At 39.1% G+C, this 16,673-nt stretch overlaps 1 protein-coding gene across 3 annotated transcripts in view; it reads right to left on the bottom strand.

The window, feature by feature from the left end:
• Nucleotides 1-16,673, bottom strand: part of LOC127445305 (B-cell CLL/lymphoma 9 protein-like) — a 61,024-nt gene that overhangs the window by 14,052 nt on the left and 30,299 nt on the right. For 2 of the 3 annotated variants that reach the window (XM_051705288.1, XM_051705289.1), the window contains exon 4: nucleotides 1,452-1,849. The exons of the other annotated variant lie outside the window; for it this stretch is intronic. In XM_051705288.1, the coding sequence (XP_051561248.1) occupies nucleotides 1,452-1,792 (341 nt within the window). In that variant the 5' untranslated portion in view covers nucleotides 1,793-1,849. The remainder of the gene's footprint in view (nucleotides 1-1,451; nucleotides 1,850-16,673) is intronic. 3 annotated transcript variants of the gene reach the window in all.

Genomic DNA, 16,673 nt, shown 5'->3' with positions numbered 1-16,673 from the left:
GATCACAAATCTCAAAGGCATAGTAAACGAATCACACACATACACAGGGCAAAGTTACTTTATGAATCGCATCAAAATTCAGTCTATTACCATTTTTTGTTCACACACTCACGTAGTACTCTGTCGTTATTTCGGCGATCTGCATGTGACAGGGAAGCAGAGATCATGTCAAAATGAGCTGCTGGTGTGTGTGTGAGTGTCCATAGAGCTCAGGTTGAAGAGAATGAGACCTCAAACACAACATCCCGTAGGTCTGTGACATCCTTGGCGAAAATAAAGTTGTTTTGAACCGGCTAGTGTCACGTCTGGTTAGGACATGGTGGGAATTAGATTTCTTTCACCGTTTCTTTTCATCAGGATGTGGCATTTACAATAAGATCATAGTAACCAAAGGTAAAACCATGGTAATCACATGGATACTAACCATAAAAACAAATTATGCCATTTTTCATGAGAAAAACACATTCTGAAATTATATTGTATTCCCTCACTACCCTGATATATTGATATACGTTCATGGTAAATATTTTTTAATGACTGTGATGTGTGGATTAAAAGCCTTGGCTACAATTTCTGTCTGTTCATGATACAGATTTCTCCTTTATTCCTTTTCAATGTGGTTTAAAATGTTGGGGCCCTTTAATACTAGTTTAATCATCGAAACATTATGGGTTTTCATAGAGGTTTTAAACAAACAATCAATGCTGAATCTGCAACCCAGCCTGTGCTTCTTGAAGCGCTGTTTGTGATGACCTGTGCAGCTGAGCGCTCAAGACCGGTCCATGTGTAAATGCACATCTCTGCACTGATCTGTCCATTGAGCCTTGAGCCGTGCTGACTGAGCTGTTTCCTTTCGCGTTTTGAACGTTTGCCGTTTGATATTTCTCATGCACAACAAAAACCGACAGCACACAATCAGAGAGTCGGCCAACTTTGTAGTCACACCAGTGCGACCTCTTGCAAAGTTTAATCGCACTGTTAGTCTGGAGCCCTGGGAACACATGCACGACCTCTTTAGCTTACTGCTTTCATATTAAATAGTGGTAATAGTTGCTTTCAAATTTGTCCTACAGCATTAAAACTATTTGTTAATACATTAAACACATACTGTAAAACTAGGGCTGCAACTAACCACTATTTTGACAAACCATTAATCTTTCAATTATTTCTTCAATTAATTAATCTGATTTTATTTCCAGCATCATATAGGAGTGCACATTAATGCTCTCATTTAAACAATGTGCAAATTGAATGCTCTCTGTAAAGTGACAATGCCACTATACAAAGACCCACATAACCGATAATGACAACTGTTGTCAACTAATCAGATTATACAGAATCTATAGAATGATGTGAAAACATTAATTTTACTTTGTTGAGTCCACATCTGAAATGTAATGAACAAGGCAGTTATGGAATACTTCATACGAATACATGTACAGTTCTCTCACCTCTGAGTGTTAGCCGATGGAGAGTTCCTCACTTTGGGGTTGCTGGAATGCATTGACGTCAGTCCCAGTACGACAGAGGCAGGAGCAGTAGAGTGCTGGTGGGGACTGGAGGTGTGTCTATGTGTATGGGAGTGTGTGTGTGTAGTGGTGGGCGTGGATTTGGCCCGGGTGCTCCGGGGCCCTGTGATCGGGGTTGCGACAGGGCTGCTGCAGTCCTGGCCCTCCTCCTGCCGTTCTTTGGCCCTCTCCTTCCTGCCGGAAGTGTTTCCTGTGGTTCCGGTAGCTGTGGAGGTTGCCGTGGCTGGTGCTGCTGCTGGTCTCTCCTCCTGCACCTCCAGCATTCTCTGTGTGGGCTAGTCTGGAGTCTCCCCAAGGAGCCCTCACAGCCCCTGGCCACACTGTACAGCAAAAAAAAAAAAAAAAAAAAAAAAAAAATTGTTTAGATCAAGCCAGCTAGCAAAGGCAGCTTCTGGTTATTTAGTTAACTGAAATAAATTATTATTATTTATTTTTTTTAAACGCTGAAATACAACACAAACACACAAAAAAAAAAACACAACGTCCAGAAAAACATATATAATATCTAGATAAATGTACAAAATTAAACGTCCAGAAAGACGTCAGGATCCACCATGTCCAGACAAACGTCAGATTACACTACATCCGGTAAGCCAAAGAAGCCAATTTAACGTCCTGAAAATGTAAAAATACACCTGCAGAAAAACAAACTAAATGTCCAGACAGACATAAAAAAATGTAATGTCCAATAAGACATCTAAATACACATGTCCAGAAAAATGTCAAAATACAATACATCCAGAAAGCTCAAAAACACATGTAACATCCAGAAAAATACAAAAATCAAAATACACCATATCCATAAAAACTGAACAATGTAATGTCTACAAAAACATCTAAATACACACAAGGTAAAAAATAAAATAAAATAAAAATCCATACAAAATTTTGAGTAAAAAAGGTAAATCCAAAAAAAACATCAAAATATACCATGTCCGAAATACACATCCAGAAAAAAAGGGTCTAGAAAAACTATAAAATAGACCAAATCCAAATTTATAAAAAGACATTTCCAGGTAAATGTCAAAATGAAATGTCCAGAAAAACACAAAATAACCCACATCTAGAAACCCCCCCAATACATCTATCCATATCCCAGTGATGGTGTATAGGGAAAGTCTATTGAGATTATGTACCCTATAATAGAGATATAAGTCTCCTAAGCAACCAAATTGGCCCGGTTGCTAGGGAGGGTAGAGTCACATTGGGTAACCTCCTTGTGGTCACGATTAGGGGTTCTTGTTCTCAATAGGGCGCGTGGTAAGTTGTGCGTTAATCGCGGAGAGTAGTATGAGCCTCCACGTGCTGTGACTCTCCGCGGTGTCATGCACAGCAAGCCACGTTATAAGATGCGCGGATTGATGGTTTCAGAAGTGGAGGCCACTGAGACTTGTCCTCCGCCACCCGGATTGAGGTGAGTAACCACGCCTCCACGAGGACCTACCAAGTAGTGGGAATTGGGCATTACAGATTTGGAGAAAAGTGGATAAAATAAAAAATAAAAAAAACAAGTATGTGTCCCCTTCCTCTGACACGCCTAAACTAGTCTGAAAGTAACAAATACTCTTCTTCAAGTCACATACAGATTAAGTCAGAAGTTTGCATACACTTGTTGAAGTCAGTAAAACTCATTTTTTTAACCACTCCACAAATTTAATTTGAGCAAACTATAGTTTTGGGAAGTTGTTTAGGACATCTACTTTGTGCATGACATGAGTAATTTTTCCAACAATTGTTTTCAGACAGATTCTTTCACTTTTAATTGACTATATCACACTTCCAGAGGGTCAAAAGTTTACATACACTAAATTAATCTGCTTGGAAAATTCCATAAAATTATCTCAAGCCTTTAGACAATTAGCTTCTGATAGGAGGTGTACTGAATTGGAGGTGTACCTGTGGATGTATTTTAAGGCCTACCTTCAAACTTTGTGCCTCTTTGCTTGACATCATGGGAAAATCAGCCAAGACCTCAGAAAAAAAATTGTGGACCTCCACAAAACTGGTTCATCCTTGGGAGCAATTTACAAATGCCTGAAAGTACCATGTTCATCTGTACAAACAATAGTACACAAGTATAAACACCAAGGGACCACGCAGCCATCGTACCGCTCAGGAAGGAGACACATTCTGTCTCCTAGAGATGAACATAATTTGGTGCGAAAAGTGTAAATTAATCCCAAAACAACAGCAAAAGGACCACGTGAAGATGCTGGGGGAAACAGGTAGACAAGTATCTATTTCCAGAGTAAAACGAGCCTTACATCGACATAACATGAAAGGCTGCTCAGCAAGAAAGAAGCCACTGCTCCAAAACCGTCATAAAAAAAAGCCAGACTACAGTTTGCAAGTGCACATGGGGACAAAGATCTTACTTTTTGGAGAAATGTCCTCTGGTCTGATGAAACAAAAATTTAACTGTTTGGCCATAATGACCATCATTATGTTTGGAGAAAAATGGTGAGGCTTGCAAGCCGAAAAACACCGTCCCAACCGTGAAGCATGTGGGTGGCAGCATCATGTTGTGGGGGTGCTTTGCTGCAGGAGGGACTGGTGCACTTCACAAAATAGATGGAATCATGAGGAAGGAAAATTATGTGGATATATTGAAGCAACATCTCAAGACATCAGCCAGGAAATTAAAGCTCGGTCGCAAATGGGTCTTCCAAATGGACAATGACCCCAAGCATACCTCCAAAGTTGTGGCAAAATGGCTTAAGGACAACAAAGTCAAGGTATTGGAGTGGCCATCACAAAGCCCTGACCTTAATCTGATAGAAAATTTGTGGGAAGAACTGAAAAAGCGTGTGCGAGAGCACGGAGGCCTTCAAACCTGACTCAGTTACACCAGTTCTGTCTGGAGGAATGGGCCAAAATTCCAGCAACTTATTGTGAGAAGCTTGTGGAAGGCTACCCAAAACATTTGGCCCAAGTTAAACAATTGAAAGGCAATGCTACCAAATACTAACAAAGTGTATGTAAACTTCTGACCCACTGGGAATGTGATGAAAGAAATAAAAGCTGAAATAAATAATTCTCTCAACTATTATTCTGACATTTCACATTCTTAAAATAATGATCCTAACTGACCTAAGACAGGGAATGTGTTCTACGATTAAATGTCAGGAATTGTGAAAAACTGAGTTTAAATGTATTTGGCTAAGGTGTATGTAAACCTCTGACTTCAACTGTACATACTTCTTTGGAACCCACGTGTTTGCAAACATGTTTTATAAGAGTTCAGCATAAATACAGTTTAGGAACATCTATGGCTGGGCATTATGACCAAAATCTTTTATCGAGATATGAATAATTGTATATCACGATAACGATATTTATCACGATATAGTAACATTTTTCTAAACAATAAAGAAATAAAAAATATCACCATATTGTAATGTCTAACAATCCAGTCAGTGAACTAAATACTTTATAAATGAGAGCTACTTCCTCTTATATAAATTTTCTCTTCAGGCTATTTTGTGTAACCGCAATAGAGACGATAACCCAAAATGTATACCGGTTGTCAATTTTCTACCGGTTCATCATGTCCCACTATAATTGCCCACCCCTAGGAACATCCCCACCTAGTTATTACAGTGAAGACCATTTACAACACATCAAAGACAAGGTTCTCAAAAAATAGCAATCAGACTCAGAACAAAATAACATTTCCAAGGCACTGCTTATTTGCCAAAACACAGTGAAGTTCACCATTATAAAGTGAGAAAATGTGGAACTGTGAATCTGCCAAGTGGCCATCCTCCAAAACTAACTGAAGAGTTACACTGAAGACAACCAAGAGGACAGTTTGCTGAAAACAAGTCGTCATACAAAACCTTGGATGGAGGCATATGATAGACTTAACAGTTTGCTGGAAGAATTTGTGGTCTGCACCAGAACATCACACTGAGAACACAATCCCTAGAGTGAGTCATCGTGGTGGCACTGGCCATTTTTACGGGATGCATCTCTGAACTACGGAACAATGGATGGAGCCAAGCATTTAGAATTTGGCCCCATCAACTAGTCTGTCTTTTTCTGTTTTATATATATATATATATATATATATATATATATATATATATATATATTAGGGCTGGGGGATGTGACGATGTTATCGGATATCGACAATGTCTTACAAAGATCCCGATGCCGATTTTGAACAGATGATCGACAATATCGGGAAATGGCAAAACCATTGATCTGGGAAGTTGCCAAATATATTAAACAGTGGCCAGGGTGTGAAACTAGCATCCACCACCCGCAAAATACAATGATGCTAAATCCAGTTCGCAAGCTCCTCGTCCAAATGCATTTCATGCATGGGTAATTTTGCTCATCTGCCCGCAACAGGTGGGCGACCTGTAAGACATCTCAGTGACACATGACAAGAAATGCTGTTAGTCACAAAGACACGCGCTTGAAGAAACGCACTCTTATATTTTTAAGAACAGACAAAAGAAAAGCCATCAATGCTCGTGTCTGATTCACTGTTTGTTCAGAGGTGTGCAGCATGAGCCTGTCATGTGGAACAAGTGCATGTAAAGAGTTCTCACACTTTTTTTCTCAGTTTCATTCGTTTGAAAACTGTTTGCAAGAATAATGTAGTCTATGAGAATGCTTCAAATTATCTCAGATCATATCGGGAGGTGCTGTGAGTTTAATGTACTTTATTTCCTCATGGTTGGCATGCATTGTGGATTCCTACGTGATGCAAATGGAGCCATTGGAGGTGGTAAACGTTTTTTGTGTGTGTGTGTGTGTGTGTGTGTGTGTGTGTGTGTGTGTGTTTCAATAAATGAACAAAAATTGTAAAAAAAAAAAAAAAAAAAAAATCACCTGATTCGCCATTTGTTCAGAGGCGTGCGGCACGAGCCTGTCATGTGGAACAAGCACAGGTAGAGTTTAGGGAATTTATTAGTCTTATTTATTTTGATTATTATGGTCTTTACATGTATAAATGTCTTTAGTTCTTAATCTGTAGGCTATTAGTAATTTTCCATTTGTTGTGTTGACGGATGCTTACGTGATGGCAAATGGAGTCGTTGGAGACGGTAAATGTTTGGATTTGGGGAGGTGGTTAAATACGATTTTTTGATCACTTTGTTATTTTATTGCTTTTTTTGTTTAGTTTAAAGTGCAATTTGAATTTAGAAATGTCTTTTATGTTTTTCATGTTTCAATAAATGAATTAAATTTAACCACAATCAATAAAGCAAAAAAATTCACCCACCCTCGGCGGGGATGTTGACGATGTAATCGGATATCACAAGTTCCTCTATATTATTTATATATATTTTTTTTATTTTTTTTGTCACTCAATCATTAACACAATGTACTCCAATCCAGATAGGTGTAATTTGTTTAGAATAAGACCATAACACATGGTTGTATGAATAAGTTAATATTTAGAGGGATCACTTATGGCAGTTAAAGCTGCAGGTCTGTTTGGATTAGTCTTAGTCTCAATCAGCCTTACAATCTTGATGCAGGAAATTATCCTCATTCTTTTAGTCAACATAGCTCAAGTTCCAACAAGTGTGGTGGAGAATGCAAGTAATTTCACAAATGCTCAATTGCACTGAGGTCTGGACATTGACTAGTCCACTCCGGGACAGTAAACATCTAGGACACTAAAACAACAGTTCGTAATAGCAAGACTGCATAATCTGTACCAGAACCTAAATATTTTAGACAGGGGTACATTAAGCTTTCCAACCGCTGCTAACACTCTTCCACTTAATGCTCTATGCAGCTTTGGGTCAGCCATAACTGTTAAGGCCCAGGTATACTTCATTTTTGCGTGTTCCTGATCGGCTCGCGGCTGGTTGACCGCAATGCCTTTGTGAGTATACTCTTCTGGCTGCGAGCACCTCGAACGTGTTTGACACATGCCCTCTACAAGTTCTTTGTTAAACTCTTTTAGTACAGTCAATGGCCGCCGCATGCACCGTCAATGCGCACAGACTATGACTGCGTGCGCGAGTCGAGAAAATCTGGCCGGCGCGCAGTCAGGCCACGCGCCAAGTATACTTTGGGCTTTAGCACACCATTAGCTGTGGACCTGCACACCCTTAAACTAGGGTGAAAATTCACCTTTCAGCCTGACAATGACGCAAAGCACACAACACAGATATGAACACACTGTACATGATTGCCCAGCCAAGGCCCAAACTTGATTCCACTTTAAATCAATCAGTAAAAAGACCTGAACATGCTGTTCACAGATTCCGACAGTCCAATTAAACAATGCTTGGATGGATCTGCAAGATAAACTGGCAAAATTGCAGTTTGAAACATTCGCAAACGTGATAGCAACCATAGGAAGTCCGTCACTTTAAAGGGATAGTTCACCCAAAAATGAAAATACTCTAATCATTTACTCACCCTCTTGCCATCCCGGAGTTGTATGACTTTCTTCTGCTGAACACAAACAAAGATTTTTAGAAGAATATGTCAGCTCTGTAAGTCCATACAATGCAAGTGGATGGTGATCAGCACTTTAAAGCTCCAAAAACACAGACAATCATAGCAAAAAAAAAAATAGACTCTAATGCGTGTCCACGAGGGGAATCAGTTCATGCTGCCTCTCGCGTGATGCGAGCGTGTTGGCATGTTCATGCGAAAACTGGAATACCGGAAGTGTAGCTTGATTTGTTTACAAGAGAATGCTGTTTAAAAGCTTCATTGGTTTTGCTTTCATTTGAACATGCCAGCACGCTTAAGTCACGCAACAGGCATTATTTTGGGGCTTATGTTTTTGAGGTGTCAACTGATTTCCTGGGAATTGTGTAAGCTACAGCACACCTATACATTGTGCCAATGACACTGTGTCAGGTGTTTGAAATAACCACAAGTAATTTTCTAGGTTATATCTACTTGTGAGGTCATTGGAGTTCCAAAAAACGTAAAACATCAGATGTGAAAATTAGGCATGACCAATGACAATACAGATAACAGAACGGACTATACCTCTATCCCTCACAACCTTGTTTTCATTCATGTCAAATTAAATATGGCGTCCACCCTGGCTTGGGTGTGTTATTGCAAAATAACTCCAAACAGGGCGATCAGGACCTTGATGCAAAGTGGACCCGCGGACTGTACATTCTCCCTTATAAATTCATCTCTCGGTGTAACCTCGGTATAGTACAAGTATAATGTGTCTTTAAGGGTGTGCTAGTAGCTCAATGTGTGAATGAGATCGCGTTTAATATGCATTTGCTTTAAAGTTAGGGTTTGTCTCTCTTTGCACAAGTGTACATCCAATCTCTTCCCCTCTGGTGAAGATATGAGAACCCTCTCAAAAAGCTGCAGTGTCAGACTGCGCTGTCATCCAGAAAATATTCAGGACAGCTTCCAAAATACTCAAATGATGTAAGCATCTCGCAAATTCCCCTCGGGCAAACAGCAAGCACTGAAATTTACCAAAGAAACAGGCTGAAACTACACAGCTAAACCCCCAGACAGTAATTTTAGACAGACTAAACTTATAAAATTCATGAAGTATCTCATAAAAAGTTCTAGCATCAACGATCTTCAAATTAAATGCATGTAACGAACAGCGCAAGAAATGCTAAATCTGATCCTGGAAGTATGTTTATTATTGAAGAGATCATTTACTCACTTTCATATGTAGAGGTCTGCACGGGCCTTAATATGAAACCCAAACCCGATTTGTTTCCTAGACTGTGTCTGTGTGGCTCTACCCTACCCAGCCTGAATGGTGCCAAGAGATTTTAAGCCCGAACCAGACCCCAAAATCGCTCACTCTCTAATTTCTTCTCCTAGCTTTGGTTTTCTCCTAATTGTTGGTGCGATTGACAGCATTTTATGTAAGCATCCTAGGCAACATATGTAACAGTATTGTAACAGTAAACATGCAAGGCACGGCAGCCCCTATAAGCTAGATGCAGCGCAACAAATGAAACCGAACAAAGGTGTCACAACATGCATTTTTCAAATGTAGTTCCTTTAAATTTGACACGGTGTCTAAAAAATGTGCCAGCCCTGCACAACACGCTGAAGAAACAGTGTAAAATGGTGCAACAGACAAAGACCTCCATACAGCTTGCATTTACGTAGAAAAACAATAGAAAAACAGAGCAGATGCACGCAAAAACATGTTCGGTGTGAACGCCCCATTACTTTGCGCATCTTTGAAAGCGAGTGCGCGAAACAAATTAGGTAGGCCTGTTTATTTTTTCATTAATTACAAACCTGACCCAAACCCGAAGTCATACTAGAACAACTGACCAAAACAAGGCCCAAAACCCAACGGTTTCTCGGGTCCCGTCGGGCCCGGGTCGGGTTGCAGACCTCTATTACATTATTCCAAACCTGTAAGATATACTTTCCTTCCATGGAACATAAAATATGATGTTAGGCAGAATGGCAAACTCTGCATTTATTTATTTATTTTTGTCCAGACAATGAAAATTAATGGTGACTGAGTCCCTAACATTATGCCTCCTTTTAACAATCACCTTTTGCATTCCACTAAAGTCAGTCAGTCATTTGGGAACAACATGAGGGTGAGTAAATTTTCATTTTGTTGGTAACTATTTAAGATAACATGATCACAGACACCTTCCCAATATAAACTGTACGTAGAAAAATTGAGACGTGTGTCTCTGCAGAACAAAAATAGGCATTTTTCTAATCAGTGGGCATTTTCAAACCAGGATGGGCATTTTTCAACTGCTTTACACAATTTGCCTACTACAGTGAGATTCCCTACTTTCATTGGATAGTTCAGAAACGACCATCCTGGTTTGGAAACGCCCACTGATTACTACATTGAGATTCCCTACATCCATTGGATAATTGAAAAACACCCATCCCAATTTGAAAACACTCACAGATTGAGAAACACCCATTATTGTTCCACAGAGACCTACACTTCGAAAAATTGCTCCAAGGTCATAGTTAATTTCACTTTCTCAAACACCCAGTGACATTACAGCACGATTTCTCATTTCTGTAAGAAAACGCACCTTCTAAACCCTCATTCACTCCATATGTAAAATGATTTAATTTGCTGAAAAATGAAAAGGGAAACATAAAATGATAAAAAAAACTCCAGTCAAGCGAAGCAGCCACTGAATTTTTTTTGTCATTTCAAGCGTGGTTTCCTTGACTGGCCCCTCTCTCCTCCTGAAACCACACTCACATTCTGACATTCTCAGATTTCAGTATGCACTGCATGAGAGGTTGGTGTGCTGCTACAGTACTGCACTCTAATGGAATACAGCAGCAGCATGGCCGTCAAGCCTTCTCCAGCCCGCCAGAGACATTTCATGTGAGCACACCCACCGACACCGTTGCCAAGGCAACCCCGACTGACAGGCCCTGGATCTACAACAGCCTCAAAAACACACCCGCGCGCACCAGTCAACAGCAAGAGTTTACTTAAAGGCACACACAGATACTTACACACACAGTTTTCTGACATTTCAGACATTTTCAGCTCATTTAGGAGCCACATAAGAAATTGCAAAAACTACTGGGCAGTATGACCAAAATAGCATTTCACAATCATTTTATATCATGGTAACTATATATCACAATATAGGCCTAACATTTTTAATGGCAATTCGTCAAAATGTAGGAACGCCCATTTTTGGCTAATCAAGTGAATTAAATCCTTTACAAATTAAACCTACTTCATCTCATTTGAATATTTTGTCCTTGGGATTTGGATGCAAACCAAAAGGTGATTATTCAAAACAAATGAATTAAAGTCTGGCAACAGTGCAAACACTTTAGTTAAAAATGAAGACTCAAAATAGTAAAACTAATATAATAAGATTGTGTTATAACTTATTAAACATTTGAAGCCATCGTAAAATGGACAATATTCACACACCTGTGACAATGCATCAATTTAATTCTATATTATAATGCAGCAAATTACAAAGCAAATCGAAGTTTCACTGGCACACTTCCCACTCCGTATTTCTGCAAAACTCCATGTTTCTTCGTTGCTCTCACATGTAAATAACACAAATCAGACCTGCCCATTGATAGCTACGCAAAGATCTACTGCGGTATACACAATATAGCAAAACCTCTACTGGTTGACACATTTTCACTATCGCACAGTGTACCATCATACTAGCAAGCCCTTTAACAAGTCTTTATGCCTAAATATTTAACAAGCCCTGATCCTCTAAATGTGAAAAATAAATCTTGGAATGAGCCTCACTTGAATTCGTGGGGCTAGAAACAGAGTGAAGAGAATGCATGTTGTGCATTTAAGCTCAGATTTTTCCACTTCCTTCTCAGAAATGAAAAAAACATTCCAGAATGATCTCACACTTCCTGACTAGCTTTGAGCAAGTGGGAAAAATAAACAGGTGAAAACTGTGGCCATGGCGATGAGATATCCAGTCAAATCTGGAATGGAGTGAAAAAATAAATTACAATTTCAAAATCTAATATATTAAGGGTGGAAGAGATCAGTAGATGCCACAACCAACTAAAATACCCTTTTAAAGCCAGACAATGTGAAGATCACACCTTCAACATGCCACTGGGCAACTGAATATTTACGATACATCCAATATTTTATGATGATTCGATTTATTCCTCTGAATCGGTTCTTTTGAAAAGTCATTTTCAATTAAATTATTCAGTGGTTTGTCACTCAAACTTAACTTGTGTTAATTTAGTGAAAAACCTTTTTTGTCCTTTGAATCTACAATAGCTTACGAGTTGAAACGCAGGTTATTCTCATTCAGAAATCAACCAGGGCTTGGGGCAAAAATGCCTCTGTAGTGAATTCCTGTTATCTGTTATCTAACATTTGATATTTTTTATAATATTCTATTCTAGGCCTATCTAGGTATGGGTTTAGACATCGTATTGACCATTTCAATGAATGGATTCAAGATTTAAAATGTGCCACACTGTGTTTTATAGGCCATTTTAGAAATGGTATATTTTGAATATTGTCTAAAGGCTGAAAATACGATTTCTTTAGCTCTAAAAGGAACCCTAGAGATGCAAGAGTTCGCCTTATGCAATTTAAGATTTTACATTTTAAATGGACCCCCTCTAGATTCTATAGGCATGGTCTTAAAGACACACCCACCTAAATCCAAGATTTTTGGTTAAAGGTTCAGAATTATTTGTGTGACGTTTTGGGCACTCAAATTTTCCTTTGCCCCAGACTTTGTATTTTGGGCGATGGGGCAGTTATACATTTGGGGGGACAAATATATAAAAAATTGGGTTCTGACTAGCATGATGATTGGCAGACAAATTATTTTAAGGGGTTGGAAGTCGGATGGAGCGCCACCATTTCCGGAGTGGTGTGCGGAAATGGGGAGGGTGGTGGCTTTTGAGTAGATGACAGGTAGAAGGCTGGGGTTGGGGGACTTGTTTTTCAGGAAGTGGGGTAGGTATTTGGCAGTTTTGGGGGACTCTCGGGGAAGGGATGAGGAGAGAGAAGTTTAGTTTAATTATGCATGTTTATTTATTTTTTTAATTTTATTTTATTGTGTGTGTATTATTTTGTGTGACCACAGGGGTGTTCGGGGAGGGATATTAGTGAGAGTTAAAAGTTAAATGTTGATTCGGTGTGTATGTGTTGTGTTTTTCTCTGTTGTGTTATTTTCTTTGAATCAATAAAAAAATGTTAATTACAAAAAAGAAGATTTCTTTAGCTAGATCACCCAGCCCTGCACACAAACAGATCAAGCTCATGTTCACTGCACACAGCGGTTTTCCACAATCCATTACCTCAAAACATGCACAGCGGTATCAAGGCTACATGGCACAGTGCTCATGATGCGACTGGCCGGCTGTTGGTTCTGCTACAGGGCATCAAACAGGCAAATAGAATAGCAGGAGGTGGGTCATGCACACAGACAGCAGAGCTGGACGCCACAAAGCCGTGAGGCTTAAATGACTGTATGAACTGCATAAAGGTCCTGCCACTCTTATTCAGTTAAAGCAAAGCTTCCTAAACTCCATTTCCATTTTGCATGGCTCAAGGGCTGTATACTCCCACTTATAAATCATAACTCATAAAGAGAGTACATGTGTGTAGGAGATGTGTGGGCCCAAAAACACACACACACACACAACATCATGGTATAAAGCAAAGGATTTTTCATATCTTTCCTCACATAGAGAAAAAGAGCTGCTATAACCTTGAAAGTCATTGTCTTTGGGTGGGGAAAAAAAGAAATAAAACACACACACACACACACACAAGCACTTAAGTTGCCTTTTATTGCTAGTTGTGGTCTTCCGTAGCCAAAGCCTAGTCTTTACCAATATAGATAGCTTATGAAACTAATGACATATTGCTCTTAGAGGTAGCTTCTGTTAATATAAAGACAGCTAAAGAGAAATCTAAAATAAGTTATGGCTGGATTTAGCAGCCAGAATAAACAGTCAACATACAATCCATTAATCTAAACTGCTCCACAGAGTTAGATGCTCAAGAAGAGGTTGCAACAAACACACTTTACAGCAGGGGATCTCTTCTTTTGCTTCAGAAATTTACATTAGACATCAAGTGGTGACCCTACGCAGTCCCAAAATTGTTTATCGCACAAAAGTAAACAAAAATAATCCTTAAAATCAAACACTGAAATTTATTAGTTCACAAGCCCACTACTTGAGTGTTTGGTTTCTAAATGCCTCTTGAATTTCGATGGTTTCATGCTCTCGGCAGCCAATAATACACGGCAAAACTCATTGTGTGGTCACCACAACCACGTTTATCATGGTAGCAAGTACACATGTATTTAATTTAGTTTGAGTCGCATTTTCTTTTACCATGCATAGATTTGTTCATGGTTTGAGGATGAGGGCAGGTCCCACAATCTGTTCATGTTGGTACCTGCCCAATTTGGCAAGTTTCTACCAAGTATTTTGTGGTGAAATACGTTCGAGTTTAACAGGGTGTAGGGCCTTTGACATCATCAAACAAAAGATATGGAAAGCAAATACGGCTATTTATTTAGCTATTCTATCTATGCATGATTATATGCATACTGGAGGTCGACCGCTATATCAGTTTCACAGATTAATTGTTGCCAATAGTTGCTTTTTAGAACTGCCGATTATCGGCAAAAATCATACTGATAGTTGCCGATGCATATACATGTGTTGGGCATTTCCACAAAAATGTAAACCACATTCTGAAAAAATAAAAAGTTCACAAAGGAACAAAACTGCCTTTTATGTTCTCTGTAAATGGGAAAATAAACAAAGTGGATCGGACTGATCCACACAACACTATTGCATGTGCATTAATTTGGAGGGCGGAGCTTCTGAAGGAGCAATGAATGGAGGGGTGTGTTTGTTTGGCTGTTGAGTTCAAATATCAACAGCCTTTCTCAGGAATCACTTACTCCACCTTTAAAAAAAAATTGTGTGTTTAATAGGGACCTTTAGCCCCTGCAACAGGGGGGCTTTTTAGCCCAAATACTATCCTTTCACTTACTGGACAGTCATTTAAAATGTATTGATGTACTGAAATTGAAAATGATTTCCAGGATATTCTTTAGCTACATAAATTTACAACATTTAAAAATGATTAAAGATTAGATCAAATGATCTTGAAATCAAACTTTCGACATTGCACACGACGATCTCATGAAACAGGAATATTTTGCAGTGCATAGCGACAAACAGGTGTTTAGGAAAGTACAGTGGTAGTTTATGATGCCATTTAGTGTTTTGGGAGAAAATAAAATCAAAGGAGCCTTCAGCCCCATTGTACCCTATTTTGGGCTTGTTTACAGTTAAGCGTTCCATGTTACTTAGTAAAAATAAATAAATAAATAAAACAAATCTGGTTGTTATTGGGATTGTAGTTGCACAACAAACCCGCATCTGGAATTTTACTCATTTTGGATTTTGCACCCTCTATGTCTCTGCCCGTCACAGTAAGGAAAGACTAAGGGTACGTTTACACGACAACAATGTACTAAAAACGGAAACGTTTTTCCTTTGTGTTTTTGAAAAGTTTCGCGTACAGACGACAACGTTGTCAAAACGATCCCCGTTCACACGGATCCGCGAAAACGACTAAAAACACTGTATTATGCATGCCAGGCCAGTAGTTGGCGATGTCACTTTGTAAAGAAACACTACGCACCTGCGCACATTAGCATTCTTCCACAGAGCGGTGAATACAAACAATGAAGATGGCGAAAGCATCAAGCAATTTTGTCTGGACTGACGATGAGGTTGCTTTATTACTACAATTAATTTGCTGGAGAAGCGTCAATAAACTCAAAATCTTGAGCAGCACAAACACAGTCCTGTAGTCCAGCCTTGTAGTTTTGAATGTCTCGCACGTTGTTTTGAAGTACTCGCGTGCATACCTATAGACAGAACTCTCAAGATTATTCAATAAACTCTGCTCATTTTTACCATCACTTCAGCTCCTGCCTTCTTCTGTATTCCCCCTGCTGACTCTTGGGTTGGTAGGAGAGTAAGTTAACATAAGCTGTTGATGTTGACTGGATATCAGACAGAACTCTGATATATGGATATCTTCTGACGGAGAGAGAGGTCTTGTGTACACTGGATCTACATTTATGCATTTGGCAGACACTTTTATCCAAAGCGACTTACTTATTACAGGGACAATCCCCCTGGAGCAACCTGGAGTTAAGTGCCTTGCTCAAGGACACAATGGTGATGGCTGTGGGGATTGAACCAGCAACCTTCTGGTTACCAGTTATGTGCTTTAGCCCACTACACCACCACCACTCCAGTGAGGATCTAACATCATTTTCACTGCCTCATGTTTTCATATTCTAAGCATATCATTGAATACTGTACATGGCATCACATCTCTGTCTATAGGCTATATACATAAGCGGTGGGTGAATGAATTGCAGGGTAAAGGTACATCAAATAAAAGTAAATAAATAAATAACATTTAAAATACAAATACATTTTTCCCATCTGAATCCATACATTAATTTCAAGATTTTCAAATTGCAGGTTCTGCCTACTGTACAATTTTCACACTCCAAATGAATAAATTGTTGATTATTGTTATTTGCACAGACACCAGTATTCATATTGAGAATTATACATCTCAAATTGATGCCTATCAATCCATCATTCTTTATATAAACACGTAATATGCGTGTGCATGTCGTCATC

This window comes from Myxocyprinus asiaticus, chromosome 8 (assembly GCF_019703515.2).
Source record: "Myxocyprinus asiaticus isolate MX2 ecotype Aquarium Trade chromosome 8, UBuf_Myxa_2, whole genome shotgun sequence".
NCBI lineage: Eukaryota > Metazoa > Chordata > Actinopteri > Cypriniformes > Catostomidae > Myxocyprinus > Myxocyprinus asiaticus.
The sequence above is the reverse complement of the archived record's forward strand: the minus strand, read 5'-3'. Positions and strand labels throughout refer to the sequence as shown.